Genomic DNA, 26,565 nt, shown 5'->3' with positions numbered 1-26,565 from the left:
AGAGAAATAGTTAACGGGGATGTTTCTCCGACTTCATCGCGTCTGGCGTGGATCGCACTGATCCTGGAAAATGGTGCGCAGGTTTAAAGACCAGCTTCACACCCAGCGCCAAATAGTTTGCAATTGTCCTGGTGCCTTTCTAATGGCGTGAACCATTAGCCAGAAACTACGTGAGCACCTCCCCAACGCCCCCCAACCCCCGCCCCAGTACCATTATAAAACTTGCAGCTCTCCAATAAAATAACTGAGTGTGAGACGATTGCGGTACAGAATGTGCTGAGACCCCGGCATGGATCACTTTTGTTTACTCACTGTTATGACACTTAGTCGCTTTTTTGGAAGAATTCCGCCCAATGTTTTGAGTCTAAATAATCTTACTTATAAAACTGAAGGTAGAAATGTAATGAATTATATAGTCAGATGGGGGCGGAGGAGATGAAGTAGAATAGAGGAACAGGGATAAGTCAGGGCAAAGGAGATATCGACAAACTTGTCACAGACATGAGATAAAAGGAAGTGTTAATGTGCCAATAAAGGAATGAGATTGCTGATAGCAGTAAACTGTAAGATAGCAGAATGGGAGCAACTGAACACCAAGGGACAGGTGGCCATGTGGGGGAGGGGTGGGGTTGTGTTGGGCCCCTGAAAGAAACTAATAACAAGCTGCAAAAAGGGGAGGTATAAAAAGGTATAAAATCTAATGTTGTTGAACTCAAGTGTTGATTCCAGAAAGCTGTAACATTCCTAATTGGAAGATCTCAATTAGGAAGATGAGGTGTTGTTCTTCCAGTTTAGGTTGGGCAGCGCTGGAACATTGCAAAAGGCCTAGAATGGACATGTGAACATAATTCTTTACATTCCTACCTTTCTTCAGTTCTGAGAAGGATCATTTAGACTCAAAACATTAACTCTGTTTCCCTCTACACTGTCAGGTTTGCTGAGTTTATCCAGCATTTTCTATTTTTATTTCAGATTTTCAGTATCTGCAATATTTTGCTTGTATGTTAATTTTAACTTTTTAGTTTTATATTCAAATGTATTATTTTTTCTTTACTATCAAATTAATACTTTTTATAAAATGGATCTAATGGGTTTTTAAAATGCATTGCTGGGATGTGAACATCACTGGCAAAGCAGCATTAATTGCCTTGAGAAGGAAGTGGTGATTACAGCAGGAAGATTAATTATTAAATTAACACTGTTGATCTCTTGCACCAAACAAGATTACAGTCTCAAGAGACTGCCATGGAGGAAAACAGGACCCCATAACCCCTACACCATAACCCCCACAATCTCTGCAAGCCATCAAAAGCAGATTTTGCATATCTGTGTTGATTATAATATAGTAGCTTCAATAAAAAAAACTAACATGATTAGATGTAAATTACATCCAAGGAAAAACAAATCATGATTAAACAGAACATGGAAAAAAACTTAGAACTAGTCTATAGCAATGTTATAAACTGGTTGCACTTTTAAATATCGGTATAAAAAAAGTCTAAGGAAAAGAAGGGTGCTACTTGAGGGCATGTTTTGAAATGTTATGCAAACATGAAACAAGTTGGAAAGCTATTTGCTTTCTTCATTCCTTTTAGGTATCATGCTCATTTTATTCCATCATTGAGCTTACCCAATGCATAAATGATGATCAAAACAAAACAAAAAATTGACAAAGGATACAAATAGAATGAGGTAGCTGGCAAATATCAACTTCCACCTGTGGACGGACATCTACCAGGACATGAGGAACACCTTGATCTAATAGTTGTTTATATTCCTGAAGTGATGGGGAAGAAAAATTTAGCAGTAGTCACTGGTTTTTGTGAGCAGCTTAAAATAAGTTGCAACATGAAAATTTTCCCCTGTACAGGAATACAGATCTGTTTCATTTTTAGGCACATGAAATGTAAGCTATCAATAAGATTTCAAGAATACTGATAAATGCATGTAAAACAAAGTAGGAAATATATCCCTGGTATGGAAACTAAAATCAGCAATCTTACCTGTACAGTCACTCTTTGTTCTCTGGTTAACAAATGAAGTGTTCTACACTAGAATTGGAAAAGCACAGGAAATGGAAAAGGTCAGAAGTCAGAATAATCAACAGCTTGATAGGGCTTCACATATACAAATTGATAGCATTTAACTGTAGCTTCAAACAGTATAAAACATAATCATGGGACAGACCTCTTCACTGCAACAACCTCTTCCACTTAAGAGACACAACTAAAATTATACAAGGATGTGCCTGTCATCTCTGATCAAAGAGCTTGCCATAAATTACTGCCCATTGTTACAAGATTATGAAAAGAACCCAATATAGTATATCTTGGCAACTTAGAAAAAACATACCCAAAGCAATCATCCTTAAATATAGGTTACAAAAGCAATTTTCAGTCTGCACCATAGAGACAGTGCTCGCTATTTACATTGCTGACAACTACCCACAAGATTTCCACAGGTTTTTGAGCAGAGACTTGCTTTCACCCAGCATTTGATCCAACAAGGACCAGCACAACCGAAGTGTCTATGAGCAAGACAAAACAAAACCAGCAAGGCTCTTCAACCGATCAATTGAAAAAACTTCACTGAGAAACTCTGTGCAGAATTTTGGAGGCAGGAAGACCCGAAAATTGATATTTGACAGCTGGGTGCCAGATTGCTGACATGTTTCCTATTCTGGGTCAATTGTATTGCTTTGGTTTCAAGCATACTTAATTTTTATTTCTTTAAAAAAATATATTAACTGCCTTTAGTTTCTTGAAATCTCTGTACTAGCCATGACTATGTAAAACAAGAGGAATCACAGGTCAACCCAGAGCTCTCTAGAGACATGGAAATATGAATTACACTGCTGACTGCTTCATTAGCCTTGTTCACCATTGCTATCTGCTGGATATTGAAATCCAAAGCAGTAATGAATGAGACTGAAGGTCCTTATTCAGTGGGATAAAATATCATGATATTTTATCAAGGCAAGGCCAAATGAATGTGCCCTGCACTGCTTCTAGCTAGCATTGATAAAGTTTACATTCCAGGGAAGGCTGGAATGACACAAAGATTTTAAGGCGAATTTTGCATTTACAGAAGTTTTGAATATTTCCTGTGGATTCCATCACATTGTCTTGCCAGGAGGATCACTCTAAGCATCTAATTTTAAAGATATGTACACAATTGTCTCATGACATTGACCTGAGCTTTCTCACCACTTTGCATCTGTGCCCCCTTATTCTGCCTCTGTGATCTAACTTGAAATAATGTTCAAGTTTCTCCCAACATCCCACCGACTCACCATTCTCTAAGTATGCCCTTGATTCATTACACTAGACTGATCCATACTAATTAAGTTGTATCTGAAAATTTGACTAACTGACACTGCTTTTCTGAGTCCAGGCTGTTCATGTACGTTGGAAACAATAAGGGTCCCAGCACTGATACTTAAGATACTTCATTCAGCAAACTTCTCTAGCCCAAAATTATTCCCTTAATCTAGGCCCTAACCTATTTCCTGCTGCAACCCATCTTTAAACAGCTCTTCATTCACTTCTAAATATTATCCAGACTTTGCCATAGGCTTGTAAACCAACCAGTCATAAGTAAGTCTAATTACATAACATCATTGGAATTTAAAAAAAAATTCATCAGTAGGATGTGGGCACCACTGGCTGGGTCAGTATTTATTTCCCATCCCTAATTGCCCATGAACTGAGTGGCTTGCTGGGGCTGTTTAGAAGGTATTTAAGATCTGGAGATGTTGCGGATCTGGTGTCATATGTAGGCTAGACCTGGTAAGGCTGGCAGATTTCCTTCCCTAAAGGACATTAGTGAACCTGAAGGGTTTTCACAACAATCAATAATGGTTTCATGGTCATCATTAGAATTTTCATTCCAGGTTTTATTTTTATTGAATTCAAATTTCAAATCCGGCTCCCCAGAGCATTACCCTGGGTCTCTGAATTATTAGTCTTATGAAAATACCATTGCGCCACCATATCCCCATATGAATCAATTGATGTGAGAAGTAAACTGATTTGAAACACAGATCTGTTAGGATATAATAATAGATGGTAGAACAGACTCTTGAAGCAGAGTGGCCTACTTGTGTTTTAGTCACCGTGTGTTTCACCAAAGCAGTGCATTAAGCACATGACCTACACAAATAGAACTTGGCTTTACCATACTTATTCTCACCAAAACAAATAAATGACACCTGCCCAGGCCTCATTTCTACCCTTCCACGCACCCAGACAGTTACAGAACAGCAGTTCCAGGGACCTGAGAATGGTTTACCTTCTTTCAATGTTCACCAAAACATTATGCTAAGTGCTGGAGCATCCAAAGGAGGGCATAACAGAGCTGCAAACTAAATGGAGGCAATGGATTAAAGATATCAGGAAAGGAAAAAAACAAATAATGGCAATCATCCACAAATGCTGCAGCAGATTCAAACAATGAAATGAAGTCAAAAATTCATTTATATCATTGAGAAATAAAATGGTAATTACAGCAACCCATATTTTCTGATTTTAAGCAACACTCAAAAACAACAAAGCCATTTCACATCTGAACCACTTTTAAAGCTTTCAATCTTCTGACAGCACAAGATTCTGACCTGGTCTGTTGCTGCTGAGCCACAGAATTTCTCGTAGTCAATCAAATCTTTCACTGTTGGATTCTCACCACACACTGCACATGTTGGCTGCTTGGGTCGAAGGCGAATGGTGCGAAATCGAGCTTCCAGAGCATCAAATATTAACATCTGTTGGCTGTAAGATGCTGAAGAGGTTATCGTTAAGGATCATGCTGGGAAAACATACTTCTGTCACTGTAAACAGGTTAATTATTCCCAGAGAAAGACTCCAGCTGTGCAAACAGCTGGTAGCTGACAAAATGCATCCCATAGCTACTTAAACAAGAAAACTATTCGATTTAGCAATGCATACGGGTTGCCTGAAATCAATTTTATCTACTAGAAAATAATTTCTCTTAGCTTTGATTATCAGGTACGGCATGGTGGCACAGTGGTTAGCACTGCTGCGTCACAGCGTCAGGGGCCCAGGTTCAATTCCTGGTTTGGGTCTGTGTGTGGAGCCTGCACATTCTCCCTGTGTCATCATGGGTTTCCTCTGGGTGCTTCAGTTTCCTCCCACAATCCAAAGATGTGCAGGTTAGATGAATTGGCCATGCCAATTTCTCCTTCAGTGTACCTGAACAGGTGCCGGCATGTGGCAACTAGGGGATTTTCACTACAGTGTTAATGTAAGATTACTTGTGACACAAATAAACAAAATTTACGTTTACTTTTAGGTAATACAAGGTGAATAAGGATTGGGTGAAGCATTGAATTAGCCAATTTCCTTTCGTTATTGAATAGAAATTCTGCTCACAGTTACAGTTTGACCTCATGGTCAGAGAATAGTTTGAACCCAGCAGAAAGTAGGGGAGAAATATAACAAGTCAATTTTATCACAGCAGATCTGAACAGTTGAATCAAAAAGAGGGTGGGGCACCTACTTTTCACTCCTTGATGTTAATACTTGATTAAGTAAATATCATTGGAAATTTTAAAGAGTATCAGCCTACAACTTCCCAGGAAATTCCAAGCTCCTTGCATTACATCTTCAATGTATTCCGATGCTGCAACAAATATTTTCATTTATTGTGATTAAAATCAAACATGAGAAGTAGTATTTGAGTCGCTTTTATACCTTACCGTGCTTCACTTTATCTCACATAATCTGATCTATCAATTTATCTATTTAAAAAGGATTCACACGTGAACAATAGACAACTGCGTTAAAAGTAAAACGACCTGGTGACCTGTGGCTATGACAGTGAACATTTTTGTTTTTGGTTCCTTTTAGGCCAGTGCATGACACAGCCAGAATCTCTCAGTGGGCTGTAACAAATGGTAAAGTCGCCATAGTCCCAGATGAACATAAGCTGGTGGTGATTTAACCTGAGGATCACCACACCTCAAGCAAGAGACAAGATTTAGAAGAAAAGCCTTCATGAATAACCTCAGCTGGTACGGGAATTGAACCCGCATTGTTGGCATCGTTCTGCATCACAAACCAGCTATCCAGCTAACTGCAACAAGTGTGCCAGTGTACAACATCAAGGAATCCTTACCTTCTGAAGTGGGGAAAAGTTGTAAAAAAGTTGCTGTAAGTAAAAGCATTTTACTTTCCTGTCATCCTATGGCTCCCATATGTAAAGTGGGAATAAAATAGAAGGGAATTGGCAACAACCTTACTGAAAATCAGAAGTCAAAAGTGAAAGGTAATCAATTTGAAACTCAAACTCTTTCTCTCCATAGATGCTGTTGACCAGCTAAGTTTTTCAAATTATTTTCTGCTTTTCTTTCAGATTTCCAGCATTTCAGTATTTTACTTTGGCACATATTCATTACCTTACATATTTAAACACCCTAAGGCACAGCTGTGACCAGATCAATCTTTTGATGTATTTTTACACATCAGACCGGAAGTTTGGGAAAAGTTGGGGGGAAAATAGGAAGGCAAACTAAGTGAAAAATTTTAATCCCTCACTTAAGTTTTCAAGTTGTCCAACAATTTTAACACGAGAAGCTACTAGGATGTTATAATCAAAAGCTGACAACAGCCACATGATGGCAGTATTGCCCTGAATAAGCCTCTTATTACTGTGTATTACAATCCAAACCGTTACACACTTTCAGAATCTGCTGAAATTCAATTACAATTTGCAGTCTGTGATGATTACAACTAGCACTTTCAGCTTAGTAGCTGCTTACCCTAGCAGTTTACCCAATGCACCACAGTGTTTCATTTGTGCATTTTAGTCATCTCAAATGCTGCATTTGCAGCTGAGGAACTAACATCTGGTTTACGTTCCTCAAACTAGATTGGTAAGAAAATAAAAAGATACATCCTATTCCTGATGCAATCTTCAGCACTTCCAGGGCCTGAATACATCCCAGAATTCCAGGCACTACAACACAGAAAAACATAATTAGATTTACACATTTTTATTAATTAATGGGATGCTGATAAGGTCAGCATTTACTTCTCAACTCTTGTTGCCCTTGAGAAGTTAGTGATGAGCTGCCTGCTTGAACTGCTGCTGTGGCAAAGTTACTCCCACAGTTTTGATTCAGCAATGGTGAAAGAACAACAATGTACTTCCTAGTCAGGATGGTGCAGACTTGAAAGAAAACTTGAAGGTGATAAAGTTCTGATGCATCTCCTGCCCTTGCTCCTCTGGGTGGTAGAGGTTGCGTGATTTAGAGTTATTGTTAAAGATGCCTTGGTGAGTTGCTGCAACTCATTTTGTAGATCATTAGATCATACATAGTTCAGCCAAGTTGTACCAGTGATGGAGGAAGAGAATGTTTATGGTGGTGGTGTATGGGGTTGCCATCAAGCATTGCATTGGGGCCACGGGTTTCGGGTGAGGGGGGCGAGGTATAATTCGGATGTTAGAGGGAGGTTTTTCTCACAAGAGGGTAGTGGGGGTATGGAATGCTCTGCCAAGCAAGGTGGTGGAGGCAGGCACGCTGGAGTTGTTTAAGAGTTACTTAGATGAGCAGGATGGAGTTGGAGGGATAAAGGAGACTGTTTTAAATAAGGTTCAGGAGCCTTGGGATGTCCCTGGGAATTAACTGATTCCTATGGACCTTCCAACATATTTTCTGGCTCACTTGTTTTACTTTTGAGCTTCTGGGGATTCCCTTAAATGTTTGTATAAGGATGTACATGGTATTGATGTTTTTCTCTTTTAATCCACAGGTGCTTCGGTCCACCTTGTTGTCCAACAAGGGGCATACATGCGATGGGTCGTATGAGGGCTGCTCTTGGTTGTTTCGAGAGCAGCCTAGTACTTCACGTCATTAATGTATGCTTAAACTGGACCAGATGGTGGGCAACACGACAGCTCAGTGACTATCACTGTTTGCTGTGCAGATACATGGATTTGGGCCAGTGTCTGCGGGAGTTTGCGCATTCTCCCCGTGCTTGCGTGGGTTTTCTCCGGGTGCTCCGGTTTCCTCCCACACCCCAAAGATGTGCTTTTAGGCTGATTGCTGTAACAAATTGTCCCTAAATTAGTCGTCCCTCAATGTGGAATTCCATAAGCATAGACAAGGGTCATGGGTGGAGGGGGGACTCATTATGTTAAAATGGCAGCGTGGGCTTGTTGGGCCGAATGGCCTGTTTCCCATGCTGTGTTGTTCTTTGTTCTTTGTTTTATCCTGGATGGTGTCAAGTTTCAAGTGTTATTGAAGCTGCAGTTATTCAGGCAAATTCATCACACCACTGACTTTATACCTTGTGGGTGAGGGTTAGGAGAATCAGGAAATGAGTCCTCATCACAGTGATCAGCTTCTGACCTGTTGTTGTAACCACAATATCTATGGCCGGTTCAGTTAGGTTTCTAGTCAATGGCGATCCACCAGAATGATGATGGTAGGGGATTTGATAATGGCAGTGCCTTTGAAGAGCAGTTTGTTAGACTCTCTGGTTGGAAACTATGTTTTCAAGAGGAGTTAGATACAGCTCTTGAGGTGAAGGGGATCAAAAGATATGGAGGAAAGATGAATTAGGTATTGAGTTCGATAATCAGCCATGGTCATAATGAATGTTGGAGCAGATTCAAAGGGCCAATGGCCTATTTCTGTTACGTTATGCTTGTCTAACATCACAATTCATTCAGTGATACCGGCGCCATTGCACAGGCCACCCTGATCTTCTACTGAACTCAGAGATCCCCTCCGAACACCCCCCCTATCATCACAGTATTGTCACCCCCTCCTCCACACCCCCTACCCTGCAGAGCTCACGCACTGCCAACCACCTCACTTGTAGAGCTTCTCCTCATTGCAATAAGCACCCATCATTGTGCATAGCCCCTGTCATTGCTACATCCCTGTACAGGCCCCACCCCACCTTGGCTCTGCTCCACCACACATGTGGTGCTCAACCACACACTGCCAAGATACCAGGTGGGCACTGTCAGGCTGATATTGCTCTACTGGCACTGCCTGACTATGCCCCCTACAACCCGGGGGCTTCAATGTCTTCTGGTTCCTCCGTGTGGCTATGGCACCTGGTCTCCATGACTACAGAGCAGTAGTCTGTCATTCTCAACAGCATGACATCACTCCTCAGTCACTCTCTTTCAGAGAATTGGTGCAGACTAGATGGGCCAAATGACCTCCTTCTGCACCATAGGGATTCTATGGTTCTACCATAACCAGATCAGGCAAGTATAATACATAGTAGATTTGAAGAGCATAAAGCAAAGTGCAGTAAACATAACAACTCCAAGGCACGCTAGGCAATCAACAAATTGCCATCTCACAAGTTAAGAAACAGCTCACAAAAGAACAAGTTGTTCTATTAACACTGCAACTGGAAACTTACTTTATATCAATGCCAACAAAAGATTCTTCAAATTAATTCTCAAAAGACTGTAAAATAATGCTTTATTTGGACAAGACCCCTGGGTCTTGATAAACAATAGCACTTAAAAAAAAAATTGTCAGTGAAAAGGTAAATAAGTGATTTTACAGTGCAAACATCAATCAGGTTATTTTCCTTCCATTAAACTACAGCTTGGGCATAGGGCAGCACAGTGGCATAATGGTTATCACTGCTGCCTCATAGTGCCAGGGATCCAGGTTTGATTCATGGCTTACATGATTATTTCTGTGGAGTCTGCATGGGTTTCCTCCGGGTGCTCCAGTTTCCTCCCACAATCCAAAAGACGTGCTGGTTAGGTGCATTGGCCACGCTAAATTCTCCCTCAGTGTGCCTGAACAGGCGTTGGAGTGTGGCGACTAGGGGATTTTCACAGTAACTTCATTGCAGTGTTAATGTAAGCCTACTTATGACACTAATAAATATACAAAAAAAAAACTTGTTCTTAGACTGTTATAATTACTTATAAAGGCCATCTAGGAGTGCAGTTCACAGGATCAAAGATGTATTTCTCAATTCCAGATCAAATTTCATGTATGTTTCCATATTGAACTCGCTGTGAAGGTGGGATGTTTGGTAGAGGTAAAGGTGGGAAAGGTCTTGGGAAGGGCGTTGGTAAACGGCACCAGAAAGTTCTCCGCGATAATAGTCAGGGAATAACTAAGCCTGCTATCCGTCGGCTCACTTGGCGTGGGGGCGTTAAGCTCATTTCTGGCCTCATCTATGAAGAAACCCGTAGAGTCCTGAAGGTTTTCTTGGAGAACATCATTCAGGACTATACCAAACACGCCAAATGCAAGACTGTTACTGCCATGGATGTTGTGTATGCCCTGAGATGCCAAGGACGAACCCTCTATGGTTTCGGTGGTTGAAAACTTAAGGAAAATATTTCCATCTTAGAGTAATAGAACATTCACTGCTCCAATCCAAGAATAACATTTTAGGATTTTTGTTCATGATTTACCTCTCATGTGTAAGCAAAATATATTCTAAATTTCATTCAAAAGCCAATGTCAAAACCTCTCACCTCAACAGATCTAAGGGCCCAGATTTTGCAGTTAGTGGCGAAGAAATGCAACTCTTAGCTGACCTCAGAAAATTTGGAGAGGCTTGATCCAGAATCACAACACAAGCACTTGTAGAGGTTAGACTTAATTAAAGAGAGCCAGCAGGGATTTGTAAAAGCCAGATCATCCCCTCACTCCCCTGTCCTTCAGTTCTGACTAAAAGTTAAAGCACTCAAAGTGTTAACTCTGTTTCTCTCCTTTTAGGTGCTAGCAGATCTGCTTAGCTTTTCCTGCATCATCTGTTCTTGTTTCAGATTCCAGCATCCGCAGTATTTTCCTCATTTTAGTGTTTCATCACTGCTATTTCTCTTCCAGGAATGCCTTTCCAGAAGAAGTGCTGCTCTTCTCTCCAATGGTCATCTGTTTGCCTCTTTTACTTCGTTGCATTCCATTTCCCTCTTGGTGTTTGACAAGGTGTTTACCAAAACTCGCTTCCACAGCCACATTTCCTTCCTCAGCAACTGTCTCCAATTCTCCCCACGTGAACTCAAACTCAAGTTTCATCCCTCATGTTTTGAATCTGCCCAGGATTACAGATATTTCTGTACAGTGCTCCTCAGATTGCTGTTCTTGCCACATTCTGAGATCCATACTCAGTGCCATGCACTGCCATATATACACACTCAATCTCACAATTTAGCAGTACCAACTCACCAAGTCTCATAGCTGTCCTTGTTCCCAGTTCCATTTTAACTTTCATCTCATCTGATGCCTTAACAAGAAGCCTTTTTCTTTTCTTCTCAGGTATTAAGGAATACAGGCTTCAGCAACTTATGGATGGTCTGTGATGGGCATTGATATCCATACCTTGCTGCCCCTCTGACCCCATTCCCTCTTCTAAACACAGTCCTTGCCGTGTATTCAACATAGCCACTGACCTGCCCCTCTCTGATGCCGAATGTTCTGTATTCAGGAAAAGACCCAGTTTCATCCCCTTACATCCTCATCTGCACGATGCTGAACACTTCTTCCATCACTTTTTTGGGCAGGAGTCTTACCCCCATTCAATGGATTCTTTCACCTGGCTCCAGTATTTTCCCTCTGGTCTCCCATCTGCTTTTGATGTTTTTGTTGCGAACTCGTTGAGCATTGTTGGTACAATATATATACCGTCTCAATTTCTTTGCCCCTCACCCACTCTAACCTGTTTCCCTCTGAGCTTGCTACATTCCATTCTCTTAGGGCCGACCCTGACCTTGTGATCAAACCTGTTAACAGGGTGGTGCCGTTGCTGTCTGGCGTACTGACCACCACTTCACAGAGGCTGAGCACCAAGTCTTGGGACACTTCCTCCTACCTCCCATCCGGACCATGACTCCACCACAGAACACAAGCCATTGTTTCCAGGACTGTCGCTGACCTCATCGCCTCTGGAGATCTTCCCTCTGCAACTTCCAACCTCATGGTCTCCCAACCACACACAGCCTGCTTCTATTGCCTTCCCAAAATCTACAAACAGGGTTGCCCTGATAAACTTATCGTGTCAGCCTATTTCTGCCTGATGGAACTCATTTCATCCTATCTCGACTGCATCTCTCTCCTTATTCAGCCTGTTCCCATTTACATTCATGATCCATCTGATGCCCTGCATCATATTAACAATTTACACTTCTCTGGCCCTAAGCACCTCTTCTTCCTTATGGGTGTCCAATCCTTCTACACTTCCAACCCCACCAGGGCAGACTGACAGCTCTCCACTTCTTTCTTGAGCAGAGGCCTGAACAATCCCCATCCACCGCCACTGTCCTCTGCCTGGCTGAGCTTGTTATGTCACAAAATAATTTCTCCTTTAACTTGTCTCATTTCCTGCAAATAAAAGGTTTGGCCACATTGGCCCATTATGCCTGCTTTTCTGTGGGTTATGTAGAACACTCCTTGTTCCTGTCCTACACAAACCTGCTCCCGCAACTGTTTTCCCTTATGCTTTTGAAAAATGTTATCAATTTTGCTTCCAACTTCCACCCCTCCCTCACCTTCACATGGTGAACCTCTGACACCACTTCCTTTCCTTGACCTCTCTGTTTCCATTTCCAGTGAAAAGACTGACCATCAGTATTCATTAAAAACTCATTGACTCCCACAGCTACCTTGACAACAGCTCCTCACATCACTGTAAGACTCACTGTAAAGCTCACTGTAAAGACTCCATCCCATTCTCCCAGTTTCTCAGCCTCCATTGCATCTGTTTTGTTGATGCCACCTTTGAAAGTGGTGCTTCTGACATATCTGTTTTCTTTCTTAACTAAGGTATTCCTCACCTGTGGTTAACAGGGCACTCAACCAGCTTTGACCCATTTCCCGCATGTCTGCCCTCACCCCTTTGTCCTCCCCATAGAATCATGATAGGATCCCCCTTCCTGAGACTTGCTTTTGAAGGGTCAGAAAATAAATTTTCACAGAGATTTCCTTAATTGCTGACAAAGTTCTGTTTTATTTTGCCTCTCAAAGGGGACAAAAAAGGTTGGCGTCATGCGGGTAAATTTATTATAAAATAGGGTGAGCGCCAATGGGTCAAATAGAATTTTCTCATCCTGAGTACATAACATGTAATTAAGATCAATTTTGTCAATACAAGACTCACCTACTCCCAAGACTCCTCCGTCTGAACAGTTGGTTACAGTCTCAGCTGGAGGTGGTTTTGGATAGAGACATCGGTAACATGGGCCACCACTGTAATTATACACTGTGAGCTGAAAAAAAACAAAAAATGTTACATTTGAAAACTTTCACATAATGGCAAAAATAAAAATTGTAATGAATACTTTAATCATATGACCAATCCTTTCCCAACCATGCAATAATTCGCCTCAACCTTTTTCCTACTCTTTTCATGATGTCCTGAATTAGACTATTCGATAATCCTTTCTCTTTGTTTCTCTTTTAAAAAGTAGAAACCAACATCTTCCAGTTATTCCACATTAAGAAATGAGAAAGGAGCAAGAGTGGACCACACAGCGCCTCTAATTCACTCCATCATTCAACGGAATCATGGCTGATCTTCTACCTCAACTCCATTTTCCCACTCACTTCCCATATATTCCAAGTGACTAAAGATCAGACTATCTCAGCCTTAAATACATTCAATGATTGAGCATACACAACTCACTAGAAATTCCTAAGATTCATAACCATGGGCGTGAAGAAACTTCTCCTTATACAATCATGTAACCCATAATAAAATCTATTAAATTTTGCAAAATAAAGCCATACAGCTATAAAATTAACATACAGCTCTCTTCAGCTAACATAGTCAGTAATAGTGGGATTAAATTTCACTGAACACACTGCATGTTCCTGAGGGGCTTGGACTAAAAGCTGAAAAGCAGAAACTAGTCTCAATCACCTCCCAGCCTTTCCAGCCAAACTTCGTGAAAAAAATTCATCATTTCACTTCACACAATGTATTTTAATTCCACAAACCTGCATTCATCACTGCAAAAATAAATTTCAAAAGAAAGGCTATTTATTAGACAACAACTCAGTTGGAAAGTATTTCAAGAACACAACTTGGCTTCATGTTGAATGACGCTGATTTTATCTTGATTAGTTGACGTGTTACTACTAACCAGTAACACAATCAAATCTATTTGTAATCCTAAATGCAGCTAAATGTAAGGATCATGAAGCAGTGGACAACTTGAATACCCACCTCCTGCTCCCAGCATTGCTCCCAATCAATTGATGAAGGAGCAGCGTTCCAAAAGTTCATGATTCCAAATAAACCTGTTGGGCTTTAACCTAGCTGATATTATTAACAACTCTCCTCAAAAAGCCAATCCCTCACTTCCAACCTTACAAATTCTGACCCATCTCCAACCTTCCTTTCCTCACCCAAATCCCTCAACACATTGTTGTCTCCCAAATCTATGCCACCTTTTCTGAAACTCCATGCCTCATCAGCTTCTGCTCCGTCCCACCACCAAATGGACCTAAACAAAGTCACAAATAGTATGCATTTGACAGTAACAAAGGTAAAGTATCTCTCCTTGCCCTGTCTGCAGCCTTTCACATGGTTGATCACGCCATCTTCCTCCAACACCTGTTCAAGTTTTAACATATTTTTAATGCTTTCTTAATTAGTCTAACAAACTATTTAGTTCTAATAACAATTGTATCAAGAAGGTAACTTATGATCCCCTCTCACAGAAACAAGAGGTGAAATAAAGTCAAATAAAGTCCTGCAAGTATCACACATCCCAAGCACAAATTTAGAAACAGGAATTCAGTTGACAGTTACAAAGCAAAAATATTCAGAACTTGAGTGGTACCCAGGTTCAAGTCTTACTCGAGGACTTGTTGGTCAAAGAAGAGGCATTCACATTGCTAGAAGCAGGTTGTTAATCAACTCGCCTATCACTCAATAAAATTTCTTTCTTATAGTACAACCCTAGTATCCATCATCTTGGTTATTTGTGCCAGACTTTATAATAATCAGAACTTGAAATAGTCACTCAAGGGGACATAATTTGAGGAATTTTCTGTTTTCTCACAATTCAATCAACATCAATCATATACTTTCAATGAAAACAACTGCGACATAATTAACGTTTAAAATGATACTTAGTTATTACTTCTTTACCTGTCCCTCCATTCTTAGAGCACTAGCTGATACCAGTGGCTTCCCACTCAGAACGCAGGCATCATTGACAAGAAATCGTGTGGGGACATTGTCAGAGCAATCTACTACAATGTCATATTTGAAGAAATGAGTTAAGAAAAATATAAAGAATCAAAAACAAAACATTATTGCAAAAAAAAACACAAAAAGGATATTGTTGAATAAGCTGCTTTGCATTCTTGTAATTCAACTGAAAGTGGTATGGTATGCACTCAACATTTGAATTTAACCTGCAGACCAGAAATAGTTCAAAATTAATTCAGAATAGGTTAAAAACTAATTTGTTCGTCTCATACCTTTCTAAATTAACATTTGTGCAGGCATGTAGCAATAATGTAATAATGTAAATACCAACTAATCAGCACCCTTTTATTGTAGTATTAATTGTTGTCATAGTTTAAAATTGGCATTCTTATGTTTGTCCTGATGTGTGGAAGATGAAAAGCTTCGTCGAAGTGTCTCCCTTTTTAGCAACAAATTCTGAACCACCAAACAAGGTAAAAATAAAGTATCGTCCTATAACTTCAATAGTCCTCAATGCCATTTTATTTCAATAAGTAATACGTTAAAGGTTGGTAAATTTCTGTTCATCAATGACAACAATATTCCCTGCATCAATCTGGAGAACTTGAGAAAAAAATCACTCACCAGAAAGACTTACACAAATTAACAGTACCAAAAGGGAACTAAAGTTTTAAGTTGAAGTTAATTTATTGGTGTCACAAGTAAGCTTACATTAACTCTGCAATGAAGCTACTATGAAAATCTCCTAGTCACCACACTTCGGTGCCTGTTCAGGTACGCTGAGAGAGAATTTACCATGGCCAATGCATCTAACCAGCATGTCTTTCAGACTGTAGGAGGAAACCAGAGCACCTGGAGGAAAACACCCAGGGGAAAACATGCAGACTCTGCAAAGATAATGACCAAGCCAGAAATCGAACTTGGGTCCCTGGCGCTGTGAGGCAGCAGTCCTAACCACTATGCCACCGTGCCGTCCTCATGATGTTGCAGCCCTAACCACAAGTCATCACTTTAAGGAGAAAATGCCGTTCTAAATCAGCAATCAATCTGAAAAAACTAATTTTGTATTTGATTACGGCATCCTGATGTGGAAACTATACACACAAAAAGATGTTTGGAACAGATTTCTGCATTAATTTTAGGCACAATTATATATTAATTGTTATTAAACCTCTGGACAATTACATGCTGAAATTGCTGAGTGCTAAGTTAGGTGTGCTAAGATTTTAATATTAACCATTTGCAATTTACTATCATCTTGAAATTATGTTTTGTTTCCCCAAGGATATTGATAGGCGCATCACTATTCCATGGGTGTTCATCGAGAGATTAAGATTGTATTTTTAGTTTATGCACCAATCTAATTAGGAGAGAAACTATTTATCAATGAGGGAACTAGAATAATACAGCACAGAGAAAGGTACATCATGCCTGTATTGACTTTGGGTAGAGCTATTGAACTAATCCCACTTCCCTGCTCTTTCCTCACAGTCCTGTCTAAACAAACATCTAGAACACAGTTTGCAACAATTATGCAGCTTTTAAAGCAAAGTTCAAGATGCTGTGGGAACAGAATGTCCTGAAAAAAGGAACATTTTAAGAATATTGTACATCCTGTAGTTTATCTTATTAAATTTTAACAGAATGCCTTTGTTGCACATGTTAATCCAAGATCATGAATTTTAAGTGTACACTCTTAAAAATATTACTATAACGTTCATAGGCCATACATATTTGTGGATTTCCTAGAATAATCAATATAACTATTAGGATCACTAAACATTTAACCAAGAGCTACTTAAGTACATCAGAAATAGAAGCAGGAGTAGGCCTTCTAGTCCTGAATCTGCCCCAGCATCTGACCATGATCATGGTCAATCTACCTCAATGCCACCTTCCCGCACCGCCCCATATCCCTTAATTTCCTTCGTATCCAAAACACTATCAATCAATCAATCTCCATCCTGAATACCTTTAATCACTTAGCACCCACAGCCCTCTGGTGTAGAGAATTCTCAAGTTTCACAGCCCTCAGAAGAAATTTCACTTCATCTCAGTTTTAAACATCCAACTCTTTAATTTAAGGTTCTGATCAGCTTGTTCTAGAATTTCTAGCCAGGGAAAATATATTCCCAGCATCAAGCCACTAGAGAATATATGTTTTAATGAGATTGCCTCTCATTCTTCTAAATTTAAGGGAATATATGTGCACTCTACTCTAGCTCTCCTTCAACCCAGGAATTAGTCCATTGAATCTTCACTGCACTCCATCTCAGATTAGTATATCCTTCCTCTGGTAAGGACACCAAAACTGTATGCAGTTTATCAGGTGTGGTCTCTCCATGGCTCTATACAACTGCAGTAAGACTTCTTCACATACTCCAAACCAACTGTAATAAAGGCTAGCAATCACTTGCTTTGCTAATTGTTTGCTGTGTCTGCATGTTAACTTTGTGGTTTATACAAGGGCATTTGGGTCCCCCTGAATACCGATATTTCTTGGTCTCTCATCCTTTAATAAACAATCCAACTTTCTATTTTCTTCCAAAAGTAGATAACTTCACACTTGGTCAGCCATGGCTAGGTTGGTAGTACTCTCTCCTATGAGACACAAAGTTGTGGTCAAAATCCTCCTTCAGGACTTGAGCATGGTAATCAAGGCAGGGACTTCAGTGTGGTCATTATCACATTTCTGTTTGTGGGAGCTTGCTGTGCACAAGAGTTGGCTGCCAGTTCCCAACATTATATCAGTGATTACACTTGCACTTCACTGGCTGTAAAGCACTTCGCTACATCCAGTGGTTGTGAAAGGTGTAATATAAATACAAATTTTATTACTTTTCCCCGCATTATACTCCAACTGCCACAATCTCCCCTAATCACTTAATTTATTGATATCCTTTTATAGCCTCTCCTCATCACTTACTTTCCCACCCAACTTTGTAACGTGGACAAATTTAGATTTGTTGCATTCCATCCTCTCATCTAAGTCATTGAACGCTAAATCTCTTTGCCACCTACCAAATTATTAAAGTAATCTTAACAAATGAGTGTCACAAAAGAAAACACACATTTACTTAAGACTGTGCCAAAAAACTTGACAACTTCTGAAGTGTTCCCACTGTTAGAATGCAGGAATTGTAGAGGCCAATTTCCATACAGCAAGTTCCTACAAACAGCAATGAGATAATAACTAAGGTAAAGTATTTTTCATTATGTTTATCAAGGGACAAACATTGGCCAGGACACCAGGGAGAACTTATTTGAATAGTGTCATGTGATCTCTTACATCCATCTGAGCGGCCACATATACCCATTTAAGTGTCAATGATGGAATTACTACTTTAACATTGAATAAACTGACTGCTACATTTGGCTACATAAAGTGACTACACTTCAGGAAAGTAACTTGTTGGCTGCAAAATATTTCTAAGTCCCAAGGACGTAAAAAGTGCCACATAAGAACAAGTTTTGCCTTTCTTTCCTTAGTCAACAAATATTTATTGCATAACTATTTCTTCTCATCCATTCACAATTTGTGATGATTTAACCGATTTCAGTCGGCTACTGCAATTCTTCCTAATGCCTCAGGCTTAAAGAAGGGAAGAAAATGGCCACACTTATAAGAACATAAGAAACAGGAGCAGGAGTAGGCCATCTAGCCCTTCGAGCCTGCCCCGCCATTCAATAAGATCATGGCTGGTCTGTTGTGGCTCAGTTCCACTTTCCCGCCCTCTCCCCATAACTCTTAATCCCCTCTCTTATCAAAAACCCATCAACCCGCGTCTTAAAAATATTCAGCGAGGCAGCCTCCACCACCTCAACGGGCAGAGAATTCCAGAGATTCACCACCCTTTGAGTGAAGAAGTTCCTCCTCAACTCCGTTCTAAACCGTCCCCCCTTTATCTTGAGGCTGTGCCCCCTAGTCCTACTATCCTTTCTGAGCGGGAAGAGTCTCTCCACCTCTATCCTATCCATCCCATTCATCATCTTATACATCTCAATGAGATCTCCCCTCATTCTTCTAAACTCTAACGAGTACAAGCCTAGTTTATTCAGCCTCTCCTCATAGCTCAACCCCCTCAACTCCGGTATCAGCCTAGTAAACCTCCTCTGCACTCCCTCCAAGGCCAAAATATCCTTGCGTAAGTACGGCGCCCAAAACTGCATACAGTACTCCAGCTGCGGCCTCACCAATGCCCTATACAGCCGCAGCAAGACCTCCCTACTTTTATATTCAATCCACTTGATCAATTCACTTGATCACTATTCAATGATGAGTGTGGATATCTGGCACAGCGGCAAGGAGAAAGCTGCAACATTTAAATGGCACGGCAACATTCACTTTGAAGAGCTGGTGGAAGTTGACCTAAACCCATGGAATCCATTTACCAGAAAGGAAACAACACCCAAAGAAAATTCAGTAAAGGGAGTAAAATGATAAGTAACAAATGTTAGAGGAACATTCTTAAATTCAAAACATTGTCAAAATATGTCAATTTTGGAAGTTGCTGGCTTGTTTACGTGGTGCTATACCGGAGAAGAAAATAAGTTTGTTGAGCACTCCAAAATGAAAAAGAAACAGAAACATAAACAAATATGTACGTACCGATTTATCATGGTCGCTGCAGACAATGCTTTTGATGTGCCCAATTTATCTTCTGCATGGAGAACCTGTCTTTGTAGGTTACTAACCTCCACATCATCATAATCAAGAAGTCCCAATCGACCTAAATTGACATTCGCACATTACAACATATCCATGCAAAAGCTTTACTTGCCTCCCCCAAGTTTTAATTAAATATGTTGCTGAAAAAATTTGATATGTAGGAGATTCAATTTACAAAAGGTACTCAAAAAAGTCACTCCAAACACAAGGCAAGTGATAAAATGTTCATATCACTGGCCTCTATAGAATATTTCAAGGTCCAGAGAGAACTGTTGCCACTGGTACGTGTACAGATTTGCTGGTATTTCTTAAAAAAAAAGCATCCGTTTCTCCATTGTTATAGATGCTGAGAGATTTGCCACGCAATACAAATGGGACCAGGAGTTTCGGCATACCAAAGAACTGCTTCTCTTGCAGCAGCTCTGGAAAATATAGGGGTTATAAAATATTAACTTACACTTGGGCCAGTGCACAAGCAAGGGTTCTGTCAGAAATGGACATGCAGTCCATTCCCAGATGTTAATAATGTCATCAAATTCTCACTTTTAAATTCTAGCCCCCTTGAGATAAATTTACTAGCATTCTGATTACGTGTTATGACGATGCAATTTTAGCAATTGGCTTACGTGGACACCTGAATCCCTTCACTCCACCATAGCTCCTAGCATCTCACCATTGGGAAAATATACCATTTTGCCTTTCTTAGATTAACATCACTCTTTCAACATTGAATTCCATCTATTATAGTTTGCCCACTTATATTTGCCTATGTCCCTTTGCATCTTGCTCTCTGCATCCACATAATTCATTGTGCCTCCAAACTTAGTGTTATCTGCAAATTTGGATATACAACCCCTTATTTTTTAAACAAGTAATATTTGTGGTGAAAAGATGAGGAGGCAATACAGATCCTTGGGGAACACCATGCATCATTTCTCAATGATCAGAGAACAAACTTTCTATCTTCCAAGTAACAGTACAACTTACACAAGCAATACTGGTTCACAGTCACCCAAATTTTATTTTATTGACCAATAATAGCCTCAGGTCAAGTCTCTCACAAGCCTCCTTAATAAAAGATTTTAGAGAAAGAAAAGTCAAAATTCAAAAGCCAGGACATAATCTTACCAACACCTGCGGCAGCCAAGTACTGTGCTGCAGGGCAACCTAGTCCTCCACATCCAACAATCAGAACAGCTTTCTTGGATAGATTCAACTGACCTAGAAACATTAAGGCATTTTAATTTTAAGTTAAAGTTTGAACATTTTAAGCAGTGAACTACAACTAAGCCAAACAATTTGTGTATTAAATTCAATATCACATGAGACTGAAGTTTCCACTGGTTCTTTATACAACAGGGTTTGAGAGGAGGATTGGTGATTTAAACAAAATCATGTCAACATTCAAGAATAGATAGGTGATTGAATGAAAAAGAAAATAAACACCAAATTAAGATTGAACAGATAGTTGTGTGAAATTCCTATGTGATATAGCGCAATTTCTCCACTATTAATTTCAATTATACAGTCTGCAAATTAAGCTGAAATACTTATTATAACTGTAAATGGTGCTATAACTGGTATTTCAATGTTGATGGGATCATGACTTCCCTGCCCCACAATGCCAAAAATCACAGAATATCAGCTATTTTATAATGAGGGCACAGATTCACCATCATCTTAACAACAAAACAACTTCAGAGTCTGAATTTAGGCCATGGTCATTGGGAAGAACAAAGAAGGAATCCCTGTAGTGCAGAAAGAGGCCATTCGGCCCATCAAGTCTGCACCACTTCGCTTCATGCCACCCAAGCCATCCCCTTCACCCAATCTCCATAGTCCAGCACATTTTACCATGGTTAATCCACCTAACTTAACACACCTTTGGACACTAAGGAACATGTTCTTTCACATGTAGAAAACATTAGGACAAAGCAACTTGCATGATTGACACACTATCGAGAAGCACTCACTCCTTCCTCCAACAACATACAATTGCAGCAAAATGTACCATCTACAAGATGCACTACAAGAACTCATCGAAGATCCTTGGATAGCATTTACCACTCATGACTACTACCATCTTGGAAGAAGAACAAGGGCCGCAGATACCTGGGAACACCCAGCTTTTGGACATTCCCCTCCAAACCATTCACCATCCTGACTGGAAAGATATCAGTGTTCCTTCCCCATCGCTGAGTTAAAATCCTGGAACTCCTCTAACAGTACAATGGGTGTACTCACACTACATGGACTGCAGCAGTTCAAGAAGGCAGCTCACCATCGTTTTCTCAAGGGCAATTAGTGATGGACAATAAATGCTGACTTAGCCAGGGATGCCAACATCCCATAAATGAATTTTAAATATATGAAACTCGGAAGTACAGTGTTACAACATCAATAAAGAGAATCCAGGAATTTCTTCTTTGGAAAACATTGGCAAAGGGCATTAGTTCAACTTCTCTCACATCAGAAATGTGGCCAAGCACACCATCCTTTAGAAAAACAGGACTATTATACGCACTGGTTAATCTAAATTCCCAGGTTTGTCATCTTCAAGGGAGGTTTCTGCAGCTGCACCTCAATTCTATTTTTAATCAAAAACACAATGAGTAAGAACAGCAATGCTATTTTGCTCATGAATCACATACCCTGGCCAAGGCACCAACGAGAGCCCTACCCCTCGCTTGCAGAAAATCAAATGCCCTATTCCTTTCTGAAATCAGTAGTTTAAGCAGGCATGAAAGCAGATCAAAGTCCTTCAACCTGACAAATTCGACAGAACTCTGTCCTCACTAAAAGGTTTTCGGCAGTACACTGCCACACAGTCTATTATTAAAAAGTTAATTTGAAATGTGTTTTTCAGAGATGAACAATTTACTTCTTACAATACAACAGTCAACAGAGAAAACAAGTTTGCTTTTAATAGTAAGGGAATCAATTAAATATGGCCATGGATGCCACCAATGCCATCATATACAATGTTGATTCAGATAGCTAAGTGGGGATCACCAATGTGCTACACCAGAGTTGTTTCAAATAGCTTTGAACATCAAAAAGCTCCACAAACTAAATTCCAATTTCACTTGCTAGCCCACAAATTGACAGATTAATAGAGTTGAATTTCACAACTTTCCACAGTGGGATTAACTCATGATCTCTGGGGTTGTTAGTCTGCTACTATGACCATTAGGTCTGATGGCCTTAATGAATTATAGATGAAACTATAATTTACAGTCATTCTAGTGCTTCCATCCATACCTTTGACTCCAAATTCTGGAATAATAAGCTGTCTGCTGTACCTCATGATTTCTTCTTTTGAGAGAACTTTCTCTTCCAATGGAGGCACTTTGGTTAGCTGCTTAACTAACACAAGCGTATTTTCAGAAGGAGAATTCTGAAAAAAAAAATGAACATTTACTAAACCGAGAGAACAAGAAAAATATGTTTTGAAGAAAAGTAATTGATCTGAAATGCTGACTCTTTTTCTCTCCCTATAGATGTTGCCCAGCCTGCTGAGTACCACTTGCAGTTTATTATTTAAAAATATGTGGTCCAACCTAGTACATTGAGCCTTTCATATGAATTAGGACATAGAACATAGAACAGTACAGCACAGTACATCCCCTTCATCCCTCGGTGTTGCGCCGAGCTATGTCTGATCCCAAGATCAAGCTATCCCACTCCCTATCATTCTGGTGTGTTCCATGTGCCTACCCATTACTGCTTGAAAGTTCCTAAAGGGTCCGACTCCACTATCACAGCAGGCAGTGCATTCCACATCCCAACCACATTCTGAGTAAAGAATCTACCTCGGACATCCCTCCTATATGTCCCACCATGAACCTTATAGTTGTGCCCCCTAGTAACAGCTACATCCACCTGAGGAAATAATTGTAGATTATTTTACTCTAAATTAAAATGGCCAAAGTGAATGTTTTAATGTCTCTAAATCTGGGGAATTGGTAGTTATGGCCTGCTTTCGTTTGCTGGCCTGGTTCAGTTAATCCAATTTTGAATTGACCACACTGACAGCCCCACGTCCATGAAATGTTGCCATTGTTTATACAGAACTGAAGTTTGGCAGTTTCATCCATGTTGCACGCCATTTTAGCAAATAATAATTAAGCAGTAACACATACTTACATCCATGACTAGATAACACTAAACAGGAGGTTGGGGCTTAAGTGTGGAATAGGATGCAAGTAGTCAAGGTGAGGATAAGTTCCATTGGGCAAACCTCAGAAGGCCAAATAAGATGAATTCTGTAGGTGGCAACAATGCATTTATTAGCAGTATGATTGAGAACGGGCAATGTTGAAGTTGGAGATGGACAACCTTGCTAGTGGTAAGAATGTCTAGCTTTAAATGCAACTGTGGGCAAAACAGGCTGAATTCATTCCAAGGAATAAACCTGAAAAGGAAGGGAGAGACAGGTCTTTCAAGCAGAACAGGGTGGCTTAGATTTTGCGAAATATATTAAGTTTGTGGTGATCCACAGTCAGACATCACCAAAACATACAGTGGTAGGACGATTGACACAGGAGTCATCAGATCCATAAGATCATTCCAGCGTTAGATTTGAGCATAACTGATCTGTATGTTAATTCCATCAATTCGCCTTGCTGCATAACCTTAACCCACGCCTGAAATATCTATTTAACTTCAGTTCTCAAATTCTCAATTGACCCAACTTCAACAACTTTTTCAGAGAGATGGGGAGATCAGTGGGGGTGGTACTTATTGCCTGTAATTATTGAAATCTTTTGTTGCATTTGATCTCCCCTAAGAAAAAGGTCACTGAGGTTGAAGGTGAAGTGAAGACAGTCAGTTGCTCTGAGGGAGCGGACACTATGTACCTGCTGCAAGTGAGCGACTGCTGCCCTCAGCCTCTCCACCTCCTGCTCCTTCTTAATCAGTTCATCCCTCAGCCTCTCCACCTCCGTCTCCATGATCGGCGGAGAGAAACACTCTCTAAGTCGCGCTGCTCCGCGTGCCTCTCCGACTCTGACCCAAACGGTACGACCAGAAACAGGCTGCCGATTCCTAATATGGCCGATCGCGGCGGAACTGGTTCCTTTACAAAGATGGCCGTCGGGTCGCCGACAAATCTGTCAAAATGACCCGCATGCAAACAGCTGATTCCCTTATCAAGATGGCCGCTCGCCCCGCTGCGACTCCCTTACTAATGTGGCCATCTACTGCGCTATGAGTCCCTTACAAAGATGACCGCCCACCGCGTTGCGTTTCCCTTACCGACATGGCCACCCCTCCCCTTTGGTACAATGATTGACACGTAGGATTGCCAACTCTCCCGGAATTGAAGACATTTTCAGGACACTGTTATGGGCAACCATGGAGAAATATGATAGGAACATTTTTTTTCCATTTTCTTTGAACATTTCTCTTTCCCGGGGAAAGAAATATTAAAACAAGGGGGAAAGGCTGTTTGACAGTAAAGCATCTTCCAAAAAAAATTTATAGGATCAAGAGAAACAAGCATCTTCCAACTGGGTAATGAATTCAATGTTCCAAACAAATCATATTGGATTCAAAACATTAACCCTCTTTGTCTCAGAAAATGCTGGAAAACCTTAGCAGGTCTGGCAGCTTCCATGGTGAGATAAAATGTTCAGGTTTCAAACATGTGAACGTACGGATTAGGTACAGTACTAATTTGGCCACTCAGCTCCTCGAGCCTGTTCCACTATGCAATAAGATAATAGTTGATCTGATTCTAACCTCAACCCCACATTTCCGCCTCATACCAATTCACTCCCTTGTTAATAAAGGATCTATTTAAAAGTTTAAAGTTTATTTATCGGTGTCACAAGTAGGCTTACATTAACACTGCAATTAAGTTACTGTGAAAATCCTCCAGTCACCACACTGCAGCACCTTTTCAGGTACACTGAGGGAGAGTTTAGCATGGCCTGTGCATCTAACCAGCACATTTTTTAGACTGTGGGAGGAAACTGGAACACTCACAGGAAACCCACGCTGACACAGGGAGAGCATGGAGACTCTGCACCATTGGTGACCCAAGCTGGGAATGAAACCTGGGTCCCTGGCACTGTGAGACAGCAGTGCTAACCACTGTGCATCCATACCTTAAACATATTCAAAGACTTTGCTTCTCCTGCCTTTTGAAGAAGAATTCCAGAGAAACTCATGACCCTCTGAGAGAAAGAAATTCACCTCATCTCTGTCTCAGATAAGTGCCTATTTATTTTTAAAGTATTCAGGTCTGTATGACTCTTCTACAGAACTGAACAGGGGGAGAAATCTGATGGATTTTATACTGTTTAGGGATGTTGGACGGGGGTGGCACAAAGTAGGTCAGGAGTAGGTGTAAACTATGAGAATTTGAAGAAAGATGTTTGGGGCACAGGTATAAATAATGGCAGCATTAAGGACTAAAGGTACTGATAATGGCCTAAAGGTACTGATAATGGCCTAAAGGTAAGATAGCAGAATTTTGTCACAGCAGAACAAAGATCACTGTCTGTGAAAGCAAAACTTCAGAACAAATGAAGGGGTAAAGGGGCAGTGGTTTGCATTGGAACAAAAAACATTTTCACATTGGAAAAAGATAAGATGGAGGATGAAGTTCATAGTATGAAGTTATTGAACTCAGTGTTGAGTCCAAAAGGCAGTAAAGTGCCTAATTGGGAAATGAAATGCTGTTCCTCCAGTTTGCATTGCACAAGTTAAATTGATTACAGAAAA

General features: G+C 40.4%; 1 protein-coding gene across 1 annotated transcript in view; it reads right to left on the bottom strand.

Annotated features, from left to right (window-relative positions):
* Positions 1–24,892, bottom strand: part of mocs3 (molybdenum cofactor synthesis 3) — a 46,686-nt gene extending 21,794 nt beyond the window's left edge. Inside the window, exons 1-11 of the mRNA XM_080200693.1 lie at positions 24,696–24,892; positions 23,098–23,233; positions 20,965–21,057; positions 19,777–19,897; positions 15,300–15,373; positions 15,105–15,223; positions 13,107–13,215; positions 6,910–6,972; positions 4,613–4,776; positions 2,004–2,051; positions 1,681–1,777 (exon numbers count right to left, since the gene is read on the bottom strand). Coding sequence (XP_080056819.1) covers positions 1,681–1,777; positions 2,004–2,051; positions 4,613–4,776; positions 6,910–6,972; positions 13,107–13,215; positions 15,105–15,223; positions 15,300–15,373; positions 19,777–19,897; positions 20,965–21,057; positions 23,098–23,233; positions 24,696–24,788 — 1,117 coding nt within the window. The 5' untranslated portion in view covers positions 24,789–24,892. The remainder of the gene's footprint in view (positions 1–1,680; positions 1,778–2,003; positions 2,052–4,612; positions 4,777–6,909; positions 6,973–13,106; positions 13,216–15,104; positions 15,224–15,299; positions 15,374–19,776; positions 19,898–20,964; positions 21,058–23,097; positions 23,234–24,695) is intronic.
* Between the last annotated feature and the right edge of the window lie 1,673 nt (positions 24,893–26,565).

This window comes from Carcharhinus amblyrhynchos, chromosome 12 (assembly GCF_965287045.1).
Source record: "Carcharhinus amblyrhynchos chromosome 12, sCarAmb.v2.hapA, whole genome shotgun sequence".
NCBI classification, from domain to species: Eukaryota; Metazoa; Chordata; class Chondrichthyes; order Carcharhiniformes; family Carcharhinidae; genus Carcharhinus; species Carcharhinus amblyrhynchos.
Note: the sequence above shows the minus strand (reverse complement) of the source record. Positions and strands in the feature narration are given on the sequence as shown.